Source organism: Mixophyes fleayi, chromosome 9 (genome assembly GCF_038048845.1).
Source record: "Mixophyes fleayi isolate aMixFle1 chromosome 9, aMixFle1.hap1, whole genome shotgun sequence".
NCBI classification, from domain to species: Eukaryota; Metazoa; Chordata; class Amphibia; order Anura; family Limnodynastidae; genus Mixophyes; species Mixophyes fleayi.
The window spans coordinates 132,805,584-132,822,147 of record NC_134410.1 but is presented as its reverse complement, the minus strand read 5'-3'; the positions used below and the strand labels follow the sequence as shown (position 1 = coordinate 132,822,147).

At 42.6% G+C, this 16,564-nt stretch overlaps 1 protein-coding gene across 5 annotated transcripts in view; it reads right to left on the bottom strand.

Annotated features, from left to right (window-relative positions):
- LOC142101368 (ADAMTS-like protein 2) overlaps positions 1-16,564 on the bottom strand; it is an 89,726-nt gene that overhangs the window by 12,343 nt on the left and 60,819 nt on the right. For all 5 annotated transcript variants that reach the window (XM_075185813.1, XM_075185814.1, XM_075185815.1 and 2 more), the window contains 9 exons: positions 16,079-16,221; positions 14,742-14,817; positions 14,456-14,558; positions 13,275-13,420; positions 13,062-13,185; positions 12,060-12,140; positions 11,375-11,550; positions 10,173-10,500; positions 7,346-7,709 (listed from right to left, as the gene is read on the bottom strand). In XM_075185813.1, the coding sequence (XP_075041914.1) occupies positions 7,346-7,709; positions 10,173-10,500; positions 11,375-11,550; positions 12,060-12,140; positions 13,062-13,185; positions 13,275-13,420; positions 14,456-14,558; positions 14,742-14,817; positions 16,079-16,221 (1,541 nt within the window). The remainder of the gene's footprint in view (positions 1-7,345; positions 7,710-10,172; positions 10,501-11,374; positions 11,551-12,059; positions 12,141-13,061; positions 13,186-13,274; positions 13,421-14,455; positions 14,559-14,741; positions 14,818-16,078; positions 16,222-16,564) is intronic.

Sequence of the window (16,564 nt, the reverse complement as noted above, 5' to 3'; positions counted from 1 at the left end):
GCCTTCATTTCTGCTACATGATGTAATCCCAAAACCCAACATGGAAACAAGTAGCGCTGGGATTTTTAAATAACCTGAGGTCTCCGATTCCTTTACAAGTCTCCTTTGGTGCAAGAGAAGAGGGTCCCAGTGATGGGAAGGAGACCCGGGATACAGATACAGGAAAAGGGGGCATTATTTAAAGAACATTTCCTAAGGTGTTAATGTCATTGAATGGGTGCAGCACTGAGATTACTCTGTGACATTCATGCAGCTTCTGTGTTTGGTGGTCAGACCAGAGACACAGCACCATGACACGGCTTGAGATCATGCATAAGTAAATATAATAATAATAATTGGGAACACTTCCTTAGCTGCATATTCTGGCCACAGGAAGTAAGAAACCTCCATTTTAAAAAGGAGAATACACGCTAAGATTTTATGTAAAACTGAATGTATTCCAGGGGTGGGTGGTAATTGTTGCAATATGTAAAGTTTTGCAATGATGCTTCATTGTCTGTATATCGGCCTGTGACTCATGGGGTCATATAGGACATTGCATATATATACATGCTTGGTTTTATAAGACAGCGCATGGATGTGCCATCCATTGTGTATTGAGCGAGATGCATTGGACTATTCTTCTGATGTGCAATCATTGAATTATGTGTTGCTTCTCTTTAATGGTGTTCCTATTTCTGTGTACTGCAGCTGGGCCTATTTAGATAAATACATGGCGGTATATTTACTAAACCGCAGGTTTGAGAAAGTGGAGGTGTTGCCTATAGCAACCAATCAGATTCTGTCATTTTGTAGAATGTACTAAACAAATGATAACTAGAATCTTATTGTTTGCTATAGGCAACATCCCCACTTTTTCCAACATGCAGTTTAGTAAATGTACCCCAAGTACCCTCATACAAACCTACTAAACTGAATGAACATTTTCACTATTTGCGCAAACTGCTCAAATATGTTTCCTGATGACCTAAAATGTCAAAGAAAATGTATTGATGTGGTGAGAGCAGCATGCCCCATTACAGTGTCTCATTCCATACCAGGCACTAAGGCCTTACAATGAATCAGCTGGCCATTGCAATCATTATCAAACAAGGGGATGTGGGACGTCTTCCGAGGAGAGTCCCACATTCTGATTGGGGGGAGAAGCAGGCTTTTTGGAACAATAAAACCATGCACACAACACAGAAAAACAAAGTTACAAAACGTACAGTCCAAAGCAATGATGGAGACATTGTACAAGTTCTATTAAATCCAAATTATATTCCTACTTGAGGTGAACATGTAAATATCTGTAGTTGAAAGCTTGGGGCTGGCTGGTACTATGCTGGGTGAGAGATGGCAGAGTACATGGGATACAGAGGAGGGAGATGTTACCAGCCCTCTGTATTACTGGTATAGAGGGAAAATGTGCCTCAGTACAGATTACACAAATACATGTATCAGGGTAGACACATCGGGAGGGGGCATTGTGGCGGATGACCGAGGTAGATTGGGGTAACTACTGGTCACATGGTCCTGCACTCGGGTGTAAAACATTTCATAGGCTGAATACAGAAACTACTAAGGAGGAAAGTGATCTAGGAGTCACTACAGAATGTAATGGAGAGGTACAGTCAGATATCAGGAATTAGTAGTGATCCCACTACAAAGGTCACTGGTCAGACTGTGGTCAGTTCTAGAGGCCAGGAGCACATAAATCATATATTGTGTATGGCGTACAACTTACCAGGACAGGTTACAGACCCTCACTATGTATAGCTTGGTGCAGAGAGGGGGTACGTTAGATGGTTTCAAATACATCAAGGGTAGCAGGTTTAGGGAAAGTATCACTGAACAAGCAGTAGGTAGGTGTAATAAGGTTATCCTAACTCTAGCAGTACACGACTCCCCTCCACCCCACCACTGTGTAAATAGGGTCTGAGGTTTTTTGGGGAAAATGAAGTTTGTCAGACTATGAGAGGAGGAGGAATCACAGTAAGATCACAGACTACAATATGTCAGGTAACATGATATATAGGCAGCTTTATTGCTCTAATTAGAGAGCCTGGAAACTGAGGGGCCCCAGAGGATAAGTGGTGACATAAAGGACACAGGATTTTTTAGGAACGCAATAGGTGGGGGCTGGGAAACCTGGCAGGTCCACTTTAAATTTAGTACGGATATTATGTTTTACTTATCCTTCCTCTTTACTGCTAAATACTTGGAGAATGAGGACTGGACTTGTGCTAGAAGATTGATCTGTGTTCTTGTGTAACATTAAAGCCAAAATTAGTCCTGAATAGACAGAAAATCTCCCTAGAGTTCATTGTTATTTAAATCTCCCCGAAGCTCCTACAAATGTGTCATAAACACAAGTCCCATCTATCCTCTTCTACCTCCAGGAACCAAAAACAGACATTAAAAATGGATTCAACTTGCACAAGGTTCAGTTTAGATTTGTCCCCCATGACAGTCTCTTCTCATGTTACAAGAACGACACGGAAACAATGTGACTTATGACTGGAAGACGAAGACATGGATGTAAATCTGAAATCTATAGTTGGTTCTATGACTGCAGCGGATTCCTACACATTAATCACGTAACCTTCCAATTTGTGTTTAACATCTACAACAGGAATGACCCACTAATGCCAAGGCTGAAAAATGTCCTTCATTTAGCAAGAAACTAACCGGACAAGGGGTAGCCAGGGGACACTGCCGACCGCTCTTCTCCACCTCTCAGCTGGAAGAAATCAATAGCCAATCACCTTGGAGCCTGGAGACCCCAATCCATCCAGCCTGGGTCTCCAGTAACAGAGCTCACTTCTAGGCAGCAGAAGCTCTCGTCAACTCATTTGTTTATCATCCTCTATGGTATCAACTGATTTCTTGTGGGAAACTATGTTCAATTATTTTTCTGCAATTATATGCTATATATAATATGTCCTGTTTGATCCTTGTTGCTGAATAATACTAGAGTAATCCTGTCTCTGAGATATTCTGGACCCGCTGCGAGGACAGTGACCAGTGGGGGAGTCTGAATGGGGCGGTACACCTGTTAAACCGTAACACCAGGGTCTTAAGGTGAGCTCGGAGCACAGAAACTCCTGGCGAGGACACACAGATGTCATAAGTTTATACTTTATGTGGCCACCAATTAGGTGGCCAAATTGGATAAAATTATATAATAACATATTTTGTCTATAATAATTGTTGTACACTGCGCCCCTCCGACTTCCTCCAGTCACCAAGTGCTCACAGACTCTGCAGGTTCCTATTGGTGTATAATAGGGGGCGGGGCTTGCCTCTATAAATTGCTTTTGTTACATTTTTCACCCATCAGAAGACTACCCCCCCCCCCCTCCACATAGTACACCCACTGTCCCCACCAGGGTCACTCCCAGTACTAGGTGAGACGACGCTGAGAGAGGACAATACTGGAGATCAATGACATGTAAGGGGGGTGGAAGGAAACCATGAGGAACAGTTAGGAGTTCTGAAAAGCAGGTGAAGTTTTTACAGAAACATCTTTGTCATTTTAAAGCAATTGTCATTTGTAACATTTTTGTTGCTTGTATAAATACAAAACAAGTTACAAAAGAACAGAAAATATGAAACAATAATTTTTCTGTCTAAGTTTATCTTGTGACTAAACATCACCTAGTGACCGCCACAAGATCTGACCAATAAACTCAGCGGAAATGAGACTAAAACATTATTATATCAAATCAATTATATTTAATTTTACACAATTTAACAAATTACAATTTGAAGGATTGTCCTTCGGTTTTACATCCCAGAAAAACAACAAAGAATTTAGTAAATCAAAGCCTTGGTCTCCGCACCAGTCATAACAACCATTAATGGGGCGGAGCAGCGGGACGTTTGTCCTCGTTTCTATTGTCTAAGGAAACATCATGTAAGAAATATTCTTTCAAGTATGTTTTTCTGTCCCGTCTGGCTCTGGATGGTGGGCACGTTGTCAGTAAAATTACCAGCTTTTTAAAACAAAACCTATTCTTTCCCTTTGGATTGATCCTGCAGTGTTTTACTGGACTTGTCGATGCCAAAAAGGGAACAGAGGAAAAGAAAAAAATACAACAGTTTTTGGCAGGCACGGCCCGGCTAGATTCACATGTTGTTTTGGCTGCCTGACTTCAAGCAAAGTATAATCCTCGGGCTCTTGGGATTAACAGTCTGTGCACCTGAGTTTAACAAACAAACTGAATGAGTGCCTGAATTTTTTTCTTAAAATACAGAAAACCCCATGTCTGACATGAATAATCAAACACAGAGACCATCTCTGGTTATTAGATGCAGGAACGTCTCACAGAATATTACCTGACATCTAGACACCAGGTTGAGCATATTATGGGGTCTATGTAGTAAGAGGGAAGCACATTTTCCATCCTTCCACCATATCTGCCTCCTCTCAGCCACACTGCGCAGGCGTCCGTTAGGCGGTGTGCTCGGAGATTAGATTATTCATTACCATGTGGCATGCTGCGCTGCGCTCTAAGGTGGCGGAGGTCAGCTCTAGTCCGATATTTATCTACATTACACAGGACGCCGTCCTGCTCCACAACCGGATAACATTACCCAGCTTGTAGCAGCAAGAAGGGCCCTACAGGGATACTAAGCTTTATCTCTACTTAATAGATTGAAGCCAAGCAGCAATGTGACCATCTATTCTCCCCACCCTTGTGTCACCGTTGGTCGGCAGCTATAAATCAGGTGTAAGCATTGTGTCCTGGAAACACGTATTGTAAGATTATTTACTATTAAATAACAGATTTAATGTATGGATGCACCAGATCCATAGTTTTAGGATTCATCCAAATATTGAATCCTGTTACAAATTGTTCCTCGGAGTCTGAACCAACATTTATAATAAATATTACGCAGGAGAGGCGTAATATGAGGGGGGGGGGGGGATATATATATATATATGCTACACAGCAAGCCGAGGGAGAACAGAACAGGATTATGGGAAACATTTATTTACAATGGCCAGAGGTTGGCGCCTTTACCAGTGAGTAATAACCCCCAGACGTAGGTGTCCTCTTAATACTTAATATTTACTTCTATGTTATTATTTCTATGTAAAATGAGTGTTTAGGTTTAATCTTGTTTGACTGAAGGTTTAATGTGACATCTCAGCTGCTCCAGCAATGTCACGTTTCCGTCCCACGCAGGTTACAGCCGTTTTGGACAAGATCACCTTCATTTCACAGTGTGGTTTTGTGTGGGTGAAACCACTTGCAAATAAAAAGGGCAGCATCTAATCCCTGACTCGGGGTGTTCAGCAGGTTTTACAGAAAATGATTAGTTACACTATTTGCCTCTGGTTCTACTATAAGCCTTAATATGAAGAAACCGCGGTTCTCTGTACCGTACACTCCTTCTGCAAGTGGTCGGGCTCCTGGGCTCCTTAAATAAGCACCGTTCCACATAATCTATCATTAAAAGAGATATAATCCTATTTATTTTTAAACATAAATAAGTAGTGCAGTGTGTGGTTTGTGCTCTCAGGCTCTGCTGTCCTCGCTATTTTTCACTTCTCAATTTCCCCTAGTCTGCTGTTACTTCTGTACGCAATAGCGGGGTGGAGGGGAATCACGTACTACTAGAATTTCTCCAACACAGAGGTAAGTGGATTTCCAGCTGTTGTGGAACTACAAAGCCCAGCATGCCCTTGAAGAATTGCCTACTTCTGGCCTAAATGGACAAAGGTAAAACATTTTAAAGTAACCCCACGTTTGATATCAGTGGATTGTTGGTGACTTATGAGTTCTGGTTTACAGGTCTCATCACCCTTTTTCATTATGGGTGGTTGGTGGAGAAGATCGGCAGCAGGTGGGGGGTTGTAAAGAAGTCCCAGGATTGACTGAGCGTCACATGATCAGGTCACATTCTACCTAAGGGACGGCTCGCTGCTGCTGAATAAATAATTAAATACTGCAGTATGGTCAGGAGTAAGGGGTAAATTCATCTTATTCGTGCAATTTTGCACCACGGCAATACCATGTTGTGCTGCAGCTGGGGGGGAGGATGAAGGGTTGTGTGCTGACAGATTTGTAACAGGAAGTGCCCTAGTAATTTCCCTGCATGTATTTGCGCCGCTTGAACCACAACATTGTTTGTCCGAGTGCAAATTTGCTCCCTTCAGCTGGACTTGCTAACAGCTGAGGATTAGGCCCAATGTGCTTACATCTGAGTGAGCTGTGGCTTTAATTTCAGCCACACCAACTTTTAATATCACTTCTGACGCTCTGGCCCTAGGTGGATAAGGTGTTTCTGTATAAGTAAGGCTTGGTCAGAGCAGATGGCGCTGTACGTGGAGGTAAAGGGTTAACGTCTCCACGGACAAGTGTGACACATCTGGGTGATGGATTTATCCTTAATGTAAACATTACAAACACAGTTATTATCATTTTATTTATGTCTGACTGGCCTTCCTACATTCTGGAAGGGACACCTATGCTTTATATCCCACAAGGAATGTTACATGCGGCTAATAATGTCCTGTCTAGACGGTCTCGCTGCACACAGGTCTCTTTGTAACTTGTATGAAGAATGATACAGCTATTAAATGAGGTACAACGAGTGCTAATAAAGTGATAGCTGTCTGTCCAGGAACAATGCACCACTAGCTCTGCACTATATGGGGAATTACATCCTCATCTGTATTGTTTATATTTCTGCCTTGCAAAACATCTGTCCTTATTACAAAAAGAATCCCACTCAAAAAACTGCGGCCAGTAATATCTTACTGTTAATAATTGTGACCCCTACAAAAAATCCCAGACCCCTAGCCCTGGTAACTGAATCTGGGGGCAGTGGATGAACTGAGTGCCCCAGCACCGAGATCCGGGTCTCTGATTCAGGTATTGGGAGCCTCTGGTACCTATACACAGGGCAGGACAGTGTAAGTGCGCTGCCAGTTTAACTTGAAGAACGTTAAAGTGTAACAATTGCCCAACTATAGCATATAGAGGCATTTTGTGGGCTCAACCAATACCTTAATCAATTCACTAGGATCCCAGGACATAACTGGAGCATGAGGAAATCACTGAATTGGCTTAATTCTGATGAATATTGGTTCAGCATACAAGATGGCTGCCTCCACTGTAGCTAGGAGGTGGGCAAACGGCCTAAGTCTTTGAAAAGAAATGACAAAGAAAAGAATGAGGAATATGAAAAGAGTAGAAGTCGATGTCACAGAATGCTATCTAGATATTGTAAGGTTCGGTAGGACACGTAGACCACAATGCCTGCAGTTGTGGGGAATTGTTCATAGATTTACAGAATTATGACACACAAGAAAGGATCAGAAGACTTTCAAGCGATTCTCAAGCTCACTTACCTCACTTTCTGGGTCCTATTGGTAGACGTAAGGGTTGCGTTGGTCAGTTGAGCCTCCGCAGAGGTGTTGAGTGTACGATCAATGCTGAGCTCCAGGAAGGTGACATTCATGTCGAATGGTGCTGTGTCCTCATTGTCTTCGTAGTCCACATATAGATTGTCCAGGTTGGGCTCCACAGAGTTCAGAGGCCCTCCCTGAGAGAAGAGGCCGCTTCTGCTCATGTTATGAAACGGCTCCCTGGAGTCGGAGGCTTTGCTGGACAATTGTTTCATAATAACGTTCCCAGAGAGGAACTCCTTGGAGTTAAATTTGTGGTCTTGTTCACCAGTGTCTGTTATGTAAGTAGTTCTATTACTGTTCAAACCTAAACAGAAATAAAAAAACAAAAACACACACAATTGCAAACATTTGGATGAAAAGGTTATTATAAGATGTTGGTATCTTGTAAGGACAGATACAAAACAGATGAACATAAGATACATAGTTGGTGAAATCGTTAATTCTGGCTGAATCTTACTAAAAGTGCACTAACTAGTCTTACAGAGGTGCCCATACCTTGGTCGTCACCCAACAGCCTGTGTACTGCACCATAACCAATTGAATGGAAAATGACGGGTTATTTAGATACCACACTGGGATCTACTTTCCGTTTCCTCACAAAAGTTGCTGCGGTACCACTGTAGGTTTCCTAGGAATATTTGAATCCAGCTAGGTCAGCTCCCATGAGCGTATTTCAGGGTTTCTATTTCAATAAATCAGTAAATGGCAACATGCTGCAGATGTGAAAAGCTCCTGTGTTACATAGAATGTAAGTGCATCTATTTCACAATACAGGGTCAAGTAATGGCCAAAACTTTCATCAATCACAAAGTAAAAAGTTACTTCAAATGTAGTAAAAATGCAACATCTGAGTGTGGCAGGTTCTGTGGGCGCCTTTGGGCATTGGGAACCATCCACGCTGCACTTTTATTAGCAGTTACAAAGTGGGGGCAAATCCCTACACCGTGTCCTCCAGAATCCAATTCAAATTACTCACCCTTACCCACAGAGCCCTCAACACCACACCCCTGCATACATCTCACATCTCATGTCATAATACTCTCCCTCCCGCCCTCTTAGATCTACCTCTGACCTGCGCCCTGTCTCATCTCTGGTAACCACCTCTCCCTCCCGCCCTCTTAGATCTACCTCTGACCTGCGCCTTGTCTCATCTCTGGTAACCACCTCTCACTCCCGCCTACAAGACTTCTCCCGTGCTGCTCCCACTTATGGAATTCTCTACCACGTCCAATCATTTCCCACAGCCTTCAATTCTTTAGACGCTCTTTGAAAACACATCTCTTTTTTTTTTTTTTTTTAGAGGTGACCTTATCCCTGATAACACTATTCACAATAATACACCCTCACAACTGTACCAATCTCCACTCTGAGCCACACTCGCTCCTCTTGTTTCAGCTGTACCCTCTTCCACTTATAATGTAATCTCTCTAATGTTTTATGTATGTCCCTGTTTTATGTATGTCCCTGTTTTATGTATGTCCCTGTTTTGCCTACAGTACGGCGCTGCAGAGCACTGTGGGGCCTTACAAATCTACGATAATAATAATGGCAGCGTCGGCCCAGCATCTAAGTATAAAGGGGTTGCTGGATAAACCTTGGTTGGCGTAGAGGGACAGTCTATAACCTCGTATATCTACCTCCTTTCTTCTTTCTGTAACCCTTTCATGACAGTATAGATGTCATTTCTTGCCCTATGCTTAGACCATGTGCCGACCTCCACATGACTGTGCACAGGTATAGGTGAGCATACAAAGCCTCGAGAGGGGAATATTCTCACTAGATGTGCTGACACCCAAAGGAAAATCACAATTTCTTGCTGTGGGACAATATATTTAAATGAGCATCAAGGTCGTGGAAACTGCACATTTAGGGGTTAGTCCCCGATTATCAATGAAAAATTATTAAAATAAATTAAAATTCAGAAATACGACACGTGTGTCATGTAAAACACCTGTAAACTTCAAAGTTGGAGACTTAAATTGAAGGGCTGTCCCAAAAGTGATAGTAAGTTTGACTTTGTATACCTCTACCATGTGCACCTATGGACCTGCACGGTGGGTGTATACACACATTTGTGAAAAATATTTTTTTCCAGTTGTAAAGGACACAAATAAAAGTCACGTGAATAACAGATGAATCACATAATGTGCCGAGTGTGTGAACATTATTTTGTGTAATTCACTGGGTCTGGGTATTTACTGGGATTATGAAGAACATGTGCTGTCACCTGGGGGGGGGCATTGTCTTGTGGTTGATATTAATTTGCCTGGTTAATATACCTCCAAATACTTCAAAAAGCCAAAATCAGGATACAAATAAGCCCCTCCATGATCCGCCCAAACTATGCCACAAGCTCTGGCCAAACCACTCCCAGACTGTGGTCTTCCCACACCTCTTTCATGGTCTGCCAATCAGGACAGTTCAGCCAAAACAGGGACTGTAGGGAGGGTATGGATAGCTAGGAACACACAAGACTGAATTTACTGTAATCTGATATAGTGTGTTCCTCATGAAAGCGTGTGCTCAGGCAGGGCAGCGTCTGAAGGCTGGGAGAGACCGGTTATCGATTAGATGATGTTCTTCGGTGGACTACTGCATGTTCTACTGTGTATCTTATTTACATTGCGATTGGATCTGTCATAAGTAACTGCCCAGCCGCCACCTAAGGACTACGCTACAGGTTGTGGAGACTACCTATAATCTGTAGGTAAACTCTGTGGAGTATCTAGAATCATACGTACACAGAAAGTATAAGAATATTAAATACCATTTATAGCTTTGCATTTTGTTCTCCTCTCGCAGTCCACGGCCTCTCCTCTGCCATACACTTCATTGGTCTGCTGGCCACTGACCGGGTCCAGTTTCTCTGAGTTCTGCCTCCCAAGGCCCGGAGTCTCCCCTTTCAGTCTCCCTTTCTGGAAGTTAGTGTGATAAGTGCGGTTCCGAGACAAGAAATCCTCCTGGAACTCTCTGCTCTCGTCACTCTCGGAGTCCGGGAAGGTGTAATATACCGGCTGAGTAACCCGGGAGTGCGGCCTCCTGAGCAGAGTGTACTGGAAGGTAATTGAGGGGTTCTTGCCATTTTGGTTCCATACCTGTAAAGTGATACAAGTATTTGTTTCTGAAAGATACATTATTCTGGTCTCAAAACCACAATTCAATTTACATTTTACTTAAATTGACACAAACATAAAAAGGTTCTGTGCTTTGTAAGTATAGGCCACTATTATATACTGTAATTGGACAAATGTAAAACAGTGACGGAGTAATATTTACTAACACCTCTCAAAGCTCTAAAGCTGCACTAAAATCACAGCAACCACTTGTGTTCATTGTGTAACTAGCACTAGACAGATGAAAGCTCACTGCTGATTGGCTGATATGATTCGGTACATAACATTATTCACACAAAAATCGCCAACAACAATACGCTTATAAAGACTACGTTTAATGACCTGCAGTCCTATAATAGTGTCCATTTAAAGGACTAGTAATTCAAATATTGATTTATTTAATTTCTGCAGCATCTCTGTCACCGACATGGGACTGGGCACTTATTACCCAGCAGGACCTTCACAACGGGCAGAGAGAAGCCATAAGTATAATATTATGGGAGGGGGGTCATTTCATTGTAACATGTGCAGCAATATGCTTACGTAGCAATCTTTTCATCAGACGTCATGATCCACTCCTAGACAGATGGCTCCACCTACATAAACCCCACGCCACTCACTTGTAGGCGGGTAGGTAGAGCTATGCCCCAGATTGTGTGGCCTATTCCAAATAACGCTGCTCCATCTACAATCTATCAAATTAATATTTTTTACACTGTGCAAATTAAATTTAAATTGTACAATTTCTAATCAGTGCCCGTCTTAAACACTGCAGACATTTTATATATCGGGAAGCAATGATCATGAGAGAGCAGCCTAGAACCTGGTGACATTACTGAGGCACGATTGGACTTACCATGATGTTCAAGCCCTGGTTGGTTGGTCCTTGAGCTACAATATATTCTATCCCAGTCTCATACACATCCATAGGTCTGCGGTATTTAAACACTGTGCCGGCAACAATGAAGTTTTTTGGGCTGTCGACCTTGAAGTTTCCGTTGAAGTAGTAGTATCCAGCTTCATCTGCCACCGCTGGGAACACAAACCTTATTACAGCAGATGTGTATTGCATAATGAGGTAATAATACATAATACTCCTTGTTCATTTTAGAAATGAGGATTTTTGTTCTTTAACGGATTTCTATCTATCAGCTTAATTCCCTACCTAATGGTTCCAGTATGAAAACTAAAGAGACAGACTCAGCAGCAATCCAGCAGTCTAACAAAACAACGGCCCTGACAAGTGGGCTCCGCCATATCACATTAACTACAAGTCCCAGCATGACTTGCCAGCCAGAGGCATAATAGAACGTATGGAAGGCTAGAGTCTACTATGCTGTGATAACTAGTAAGGTGATTACAAATGTATCCTGTATTGATACAATTATTGTTTAGTGTGAGGGATAAGGGCACTGCCGTGTGGCTGGATGACTACATGCACCGTTACTATTACAGGACTAAGAAAAACTAAATTACAACAGTGACCAGTTGCGGTGTCTCCCCCCCAGTCAGATCTATAATGCAGCAGCGATATCACTGACCCAGGACATCTGCAGACTTCTTGCGTTCCACAATTTGGATATCTCTTGCGCCAACTGGAATGTGCGTTACTAGAGCATAACCTGAAACAGACACGTTAGATGGGGTATAAGTAAACTGTGATCTCCAGCTGTTGTGAACTACAAGTTTCAGCATGCCCTGCCTGGGAGCTGGTGACAAGTTGTAATATGGACTCTACAGACTGAAGGATAACTCACAATGACATTACATTGTACAATATACAGAGAACAGTCACGTTGAAATCAGATTTTTATAATAAGAAATAACAGAATATCTGGGACAGGGTAATAAATTCCACATTGTGAGAGTGATCTCTTCATCACTTCAACATTTTTTCTGCTATTATCCAACAATAATTTAGATTTTTATCTTGTTAACATGGTATTATTATGTTTTTTATATTGCAGTGTGAGAGTATAAGTGATAACTGAGGAGCAGAAACGTGTCTGACATGCAGCAGTCTGCGTATAGTAAGAGGATGGATGCAGCAAGAAATCCCAGAGATCTGCATTAAGCAGGGAGTGACACCTGGGTTATTCATCATCATCATCTATTTATATAGCACCACTAATTCCGCAGCGCTGTACAGAGAACTCACATCAGTCCCTGCACCATTGGAGCTTACAGTCTAAATTCCCCTAACATACAGACAGACACAGATACACACTAAGGTAAATTTAATAGCAGCCAATTAACCTACCAGTATGCTTTTGGAGTTTGGGGGGAAACCAGAGCACCCGGAGGAAACTCACGCAAACACGGGGAGAACATACAAACTTCACACAGGTCAGGAATCAAACTCATGACCCCAGTGCTGTGAGGCAGAAGTGCTAACCACTGAGCCACCTACCTCTGCAGAAACAGAGATGACTGGTGAGACGGGTAAAGCCTGGAGGTAAGTATAGTCCGAGGCTGTGTCACCACCATTGTCTGAGATGTGGATTATTCTACAGGACAGAACGAGATAACCTTGATTCATTTACCAAGATGGGAAGCTCCCTTCCTGTAGTTCCCAGTGACGTGGACACAGCTGCTTCCATCTCCCTGGCAGACACCACATTTATCCAGGGTGTGGGTGGAGAACAGGACCCCATCACATCCAATTGGCTGGGGAGAGAGGAACAGTAAACAGCGAGTAGCACTTACTGCATCTGTCGGAAGCTGCGGAAAATTACTGGACGACGTTCTCAACAAACCTCACATTTTCCAGACACGCAAACCCCTCGATAGTCACTGTACTTGCAGGACGTCCCGTCCCGGGCCTGGACCATTAGTTGTCTCTGACCATCAACTGTGGTGCACTGGAGATCACACGGTTTGCTGGAGATGTGCACGTAGTCATCTAGAACCCAACATACACCAATGAGTGCGTACAGAACACTAACACTAGTTACTAACATATCATATACAGTCTATTTACTACATAGGACACTCAGGACTCTCCAATACTCATAGTGGAAGACACCATTTTGCAAATTTAACCAATATCCATTAAATGCAACAAGGAACATCGCCATGACATGAGCTTCATTATAAAATACTGCCCTCTCACAAATATTGGTTCGGCCCACAAAATGGCTGCCTCTGTGGCCTGCAAGTGGCAGGTATAATTAAAGCCTGATGATGTCATACTGCACATGGGATGGGCCTACGTACTGATCACACAAAGCAGTTACTGCCACAGAAGTGAGTAGAGGTAATAAAACCTCAGTCAGTGTCATTTCCCCATGGAAACATGCACAGTAATGAGCTAATAGCCAGTGGTTTACCGGGACTGAATACAAAGGACTTCACCAGCCACTATCGATGCTGCTGCCTTATAGTTTCTGACTGGGGGCAAAACACCAGAACGGTGTACTTAGCACATCTAGATTGTGTGGGAGGTGGAGGGTTATAATAGAAGCACATGGCAATGAGTGAATGTACCAATCTGTGAAGGGATAGTTGGTGGTCAGTAACTCTAATGATCACATACAATAAGGTAGAGGCACTAAGGGAGGTTATAGGTCGTACGCTCAGCCCCTGCAGGAGAGACGTGGACTCTTTGGCAGAAGTTAGTCACTTACTATGTTTAATTGGGAAAAGCATTAATACTCTACAGACAAATAAGACAAGTCACTGTTTCCTGAAATTAGGAAACCACCAGAACATGCTTTGGGCAATAAGCCACTTTGCAGATAGCTGTACCATAGCCGCAGCGAAAATCACTACAGGCTCATTTTTAACATGTATTTAACGTTGTCCTAGTTTTACTTACGTCTGTCATATCCACATAAGACTAAAATATTGTTCTCACATTATTTCATGACAAAAATTTTGAGAACCCAGCATTTGGACGGCTTTCCTCGATTACATGCCAAAGCCAGAAGGCACTCACCGGGGTAGAGAGGTTTCCATTGATAGGTTTTTCCATTATACACGTGAGAATTAAAAGATATGCACTGTTCTTCTCGGAAGCTCCGGCTGTTGCTCAGACATTCCTGAAATAAAACATTTCAAATACAGGACGACAAATTTTTTCATCATCAAGTCTGAATAACTGTTGGAAATAACGAACAGAGTTCTGCTGTGAAAACGTGCACTGAACTTATACAATATACATTTGTGGCCCTGGATATTAGTACCAATCTGTTCTGATCTTATGGTGACGTTTAACCCCTTACCTGGACTTTACAAAGTTGGAATCTTTTGGACGTTCCGGTACAGTTTTTATTCCCAAGAACGCTGAGAGATTTCCGTCTGAAAACATAAAAAGAGTGTTTTAGCTGTTCCGCATTTTTGACAGGTGGATAACAGATTATTTAGGGAAGATCTCTCATCCATAAAGGATTAGGCTACAACGAAATGATTGTCCTGTGGTCTAATAATTCAATTTATGTTTAACATCAATGAATCTCACTCAACATTAATGTTCCATAATATTTGAAAATTTGCTTTATTAAACTAATCCACCCGGAGTTCGTTACGTTATGATAAAACAGTACCTGGGTTGAGGCGTCCCAGTGATTAAGTGAATCCCAACAAAGCAATGCTCCGCCCACCAGTTTCAATCAGACCACAGTGTTATTGAGGTCCCTCCCCTTTATGCAGGGGGAGGGGCATCAACTCTATATCTGGAACCTACCAATCAGCGCTGGACCGTTATAGCACATTCAGGGGGTACTAGGTAGATCGCGGTAACACTGCACTCAGGTAATTACAACTTTTTAAATTATCATAAATTATTGACCACCACCCAAAAATATATATTACGTTTTAGGTGGTTGCTATGCTTTTTATTAAATTCTTTCTTACACAAACAATCACAACCATGTCAGCTTCATCCCATCAGGAACAGATATTGCACGTAATAAGTGATTGAAAACATTACTGGCAGGGTTACAGGCATTCACAAGTGCCATAACAAACACCAAGTGACCAAAAGAGGTCATTATTCTCATTATTTCAAAGAAAGCTTCATATACAAAAGGCACCTATATGTAAAGATTTAGTTAGGTAACCTAGGCTCTTACATAACACACATTACGGCTCAGTGCAGGACATTTGTAAGTACACAAGTCTACATCTGGTTCTAAGTAATCATGCGGCTTTGCAGGCCAAGATAGCCGCTTCTGTACAGCTACGTTTGCAGAGCCTTTCCTTGGTGAATGCAGATTTGAAGCAAGTATGAGGCTACTTTTAAGCCACTATGCAAACAGGAGATTTCACATTGAGGGATGAAGGATATAAATACTATGCAGTGTGTGAGGACAAGTTTAGTGGGTGTTCCCTGCAGTGGTGGGGGGCAGACAGCCATTTCTCCCACTCAGGTGGTGGAGATACGGTCTCATCCAGTATTACCAATGGGATACATTCTGCAACTTCCAGAAACACTAACGGACAAGCACATTATTAGCTATTTCTGTAAATGAATGAAGGAGGTGGTTGTGCTAGCGGTGTGGCTGGGGATAGACAAACTGCTACACAATGGAATAGAACAGCAGACAAGATGCTGCCGTACCTCTGTCTAAGGCAGTGTCGTTCCTGAGACTTCACTCCTCCACCGCAGGTGCGGGTACAAGCTGTCCATTTGGTCCACTCCCCCCACCAAAACGTGGTCACGTCCGTCCCATCCTCTAGGCTGTTAGACGTCTGAGCGTTGTCCTGCTCGTCATTAGGATCCAAGTCATGGAAAGAACATAAGAGTTACAATATGTACAGTCATGGTTACAGAGCGGTGCAGATACTTAGTAACCCACATACTGCAGAGACCCCAAGTATGCCAGTAACAGGATATATACACCTAAGAAGCAGTCTGCACCCATCCTGTAGTCTTCCATGACTCTGTAGTTTAGCACAGTTTCTGCTCATCAGAGGATCTGTCTATTTAGGACTCATTGTGAACGTGTTAAACCAGACTTATGGAATAGGATCACTTGGTACAAATAACTTTTTGAAAATGGTTTTAGTTGAAGAGTATTAATCTCACATCATTACAGTCCTGGGC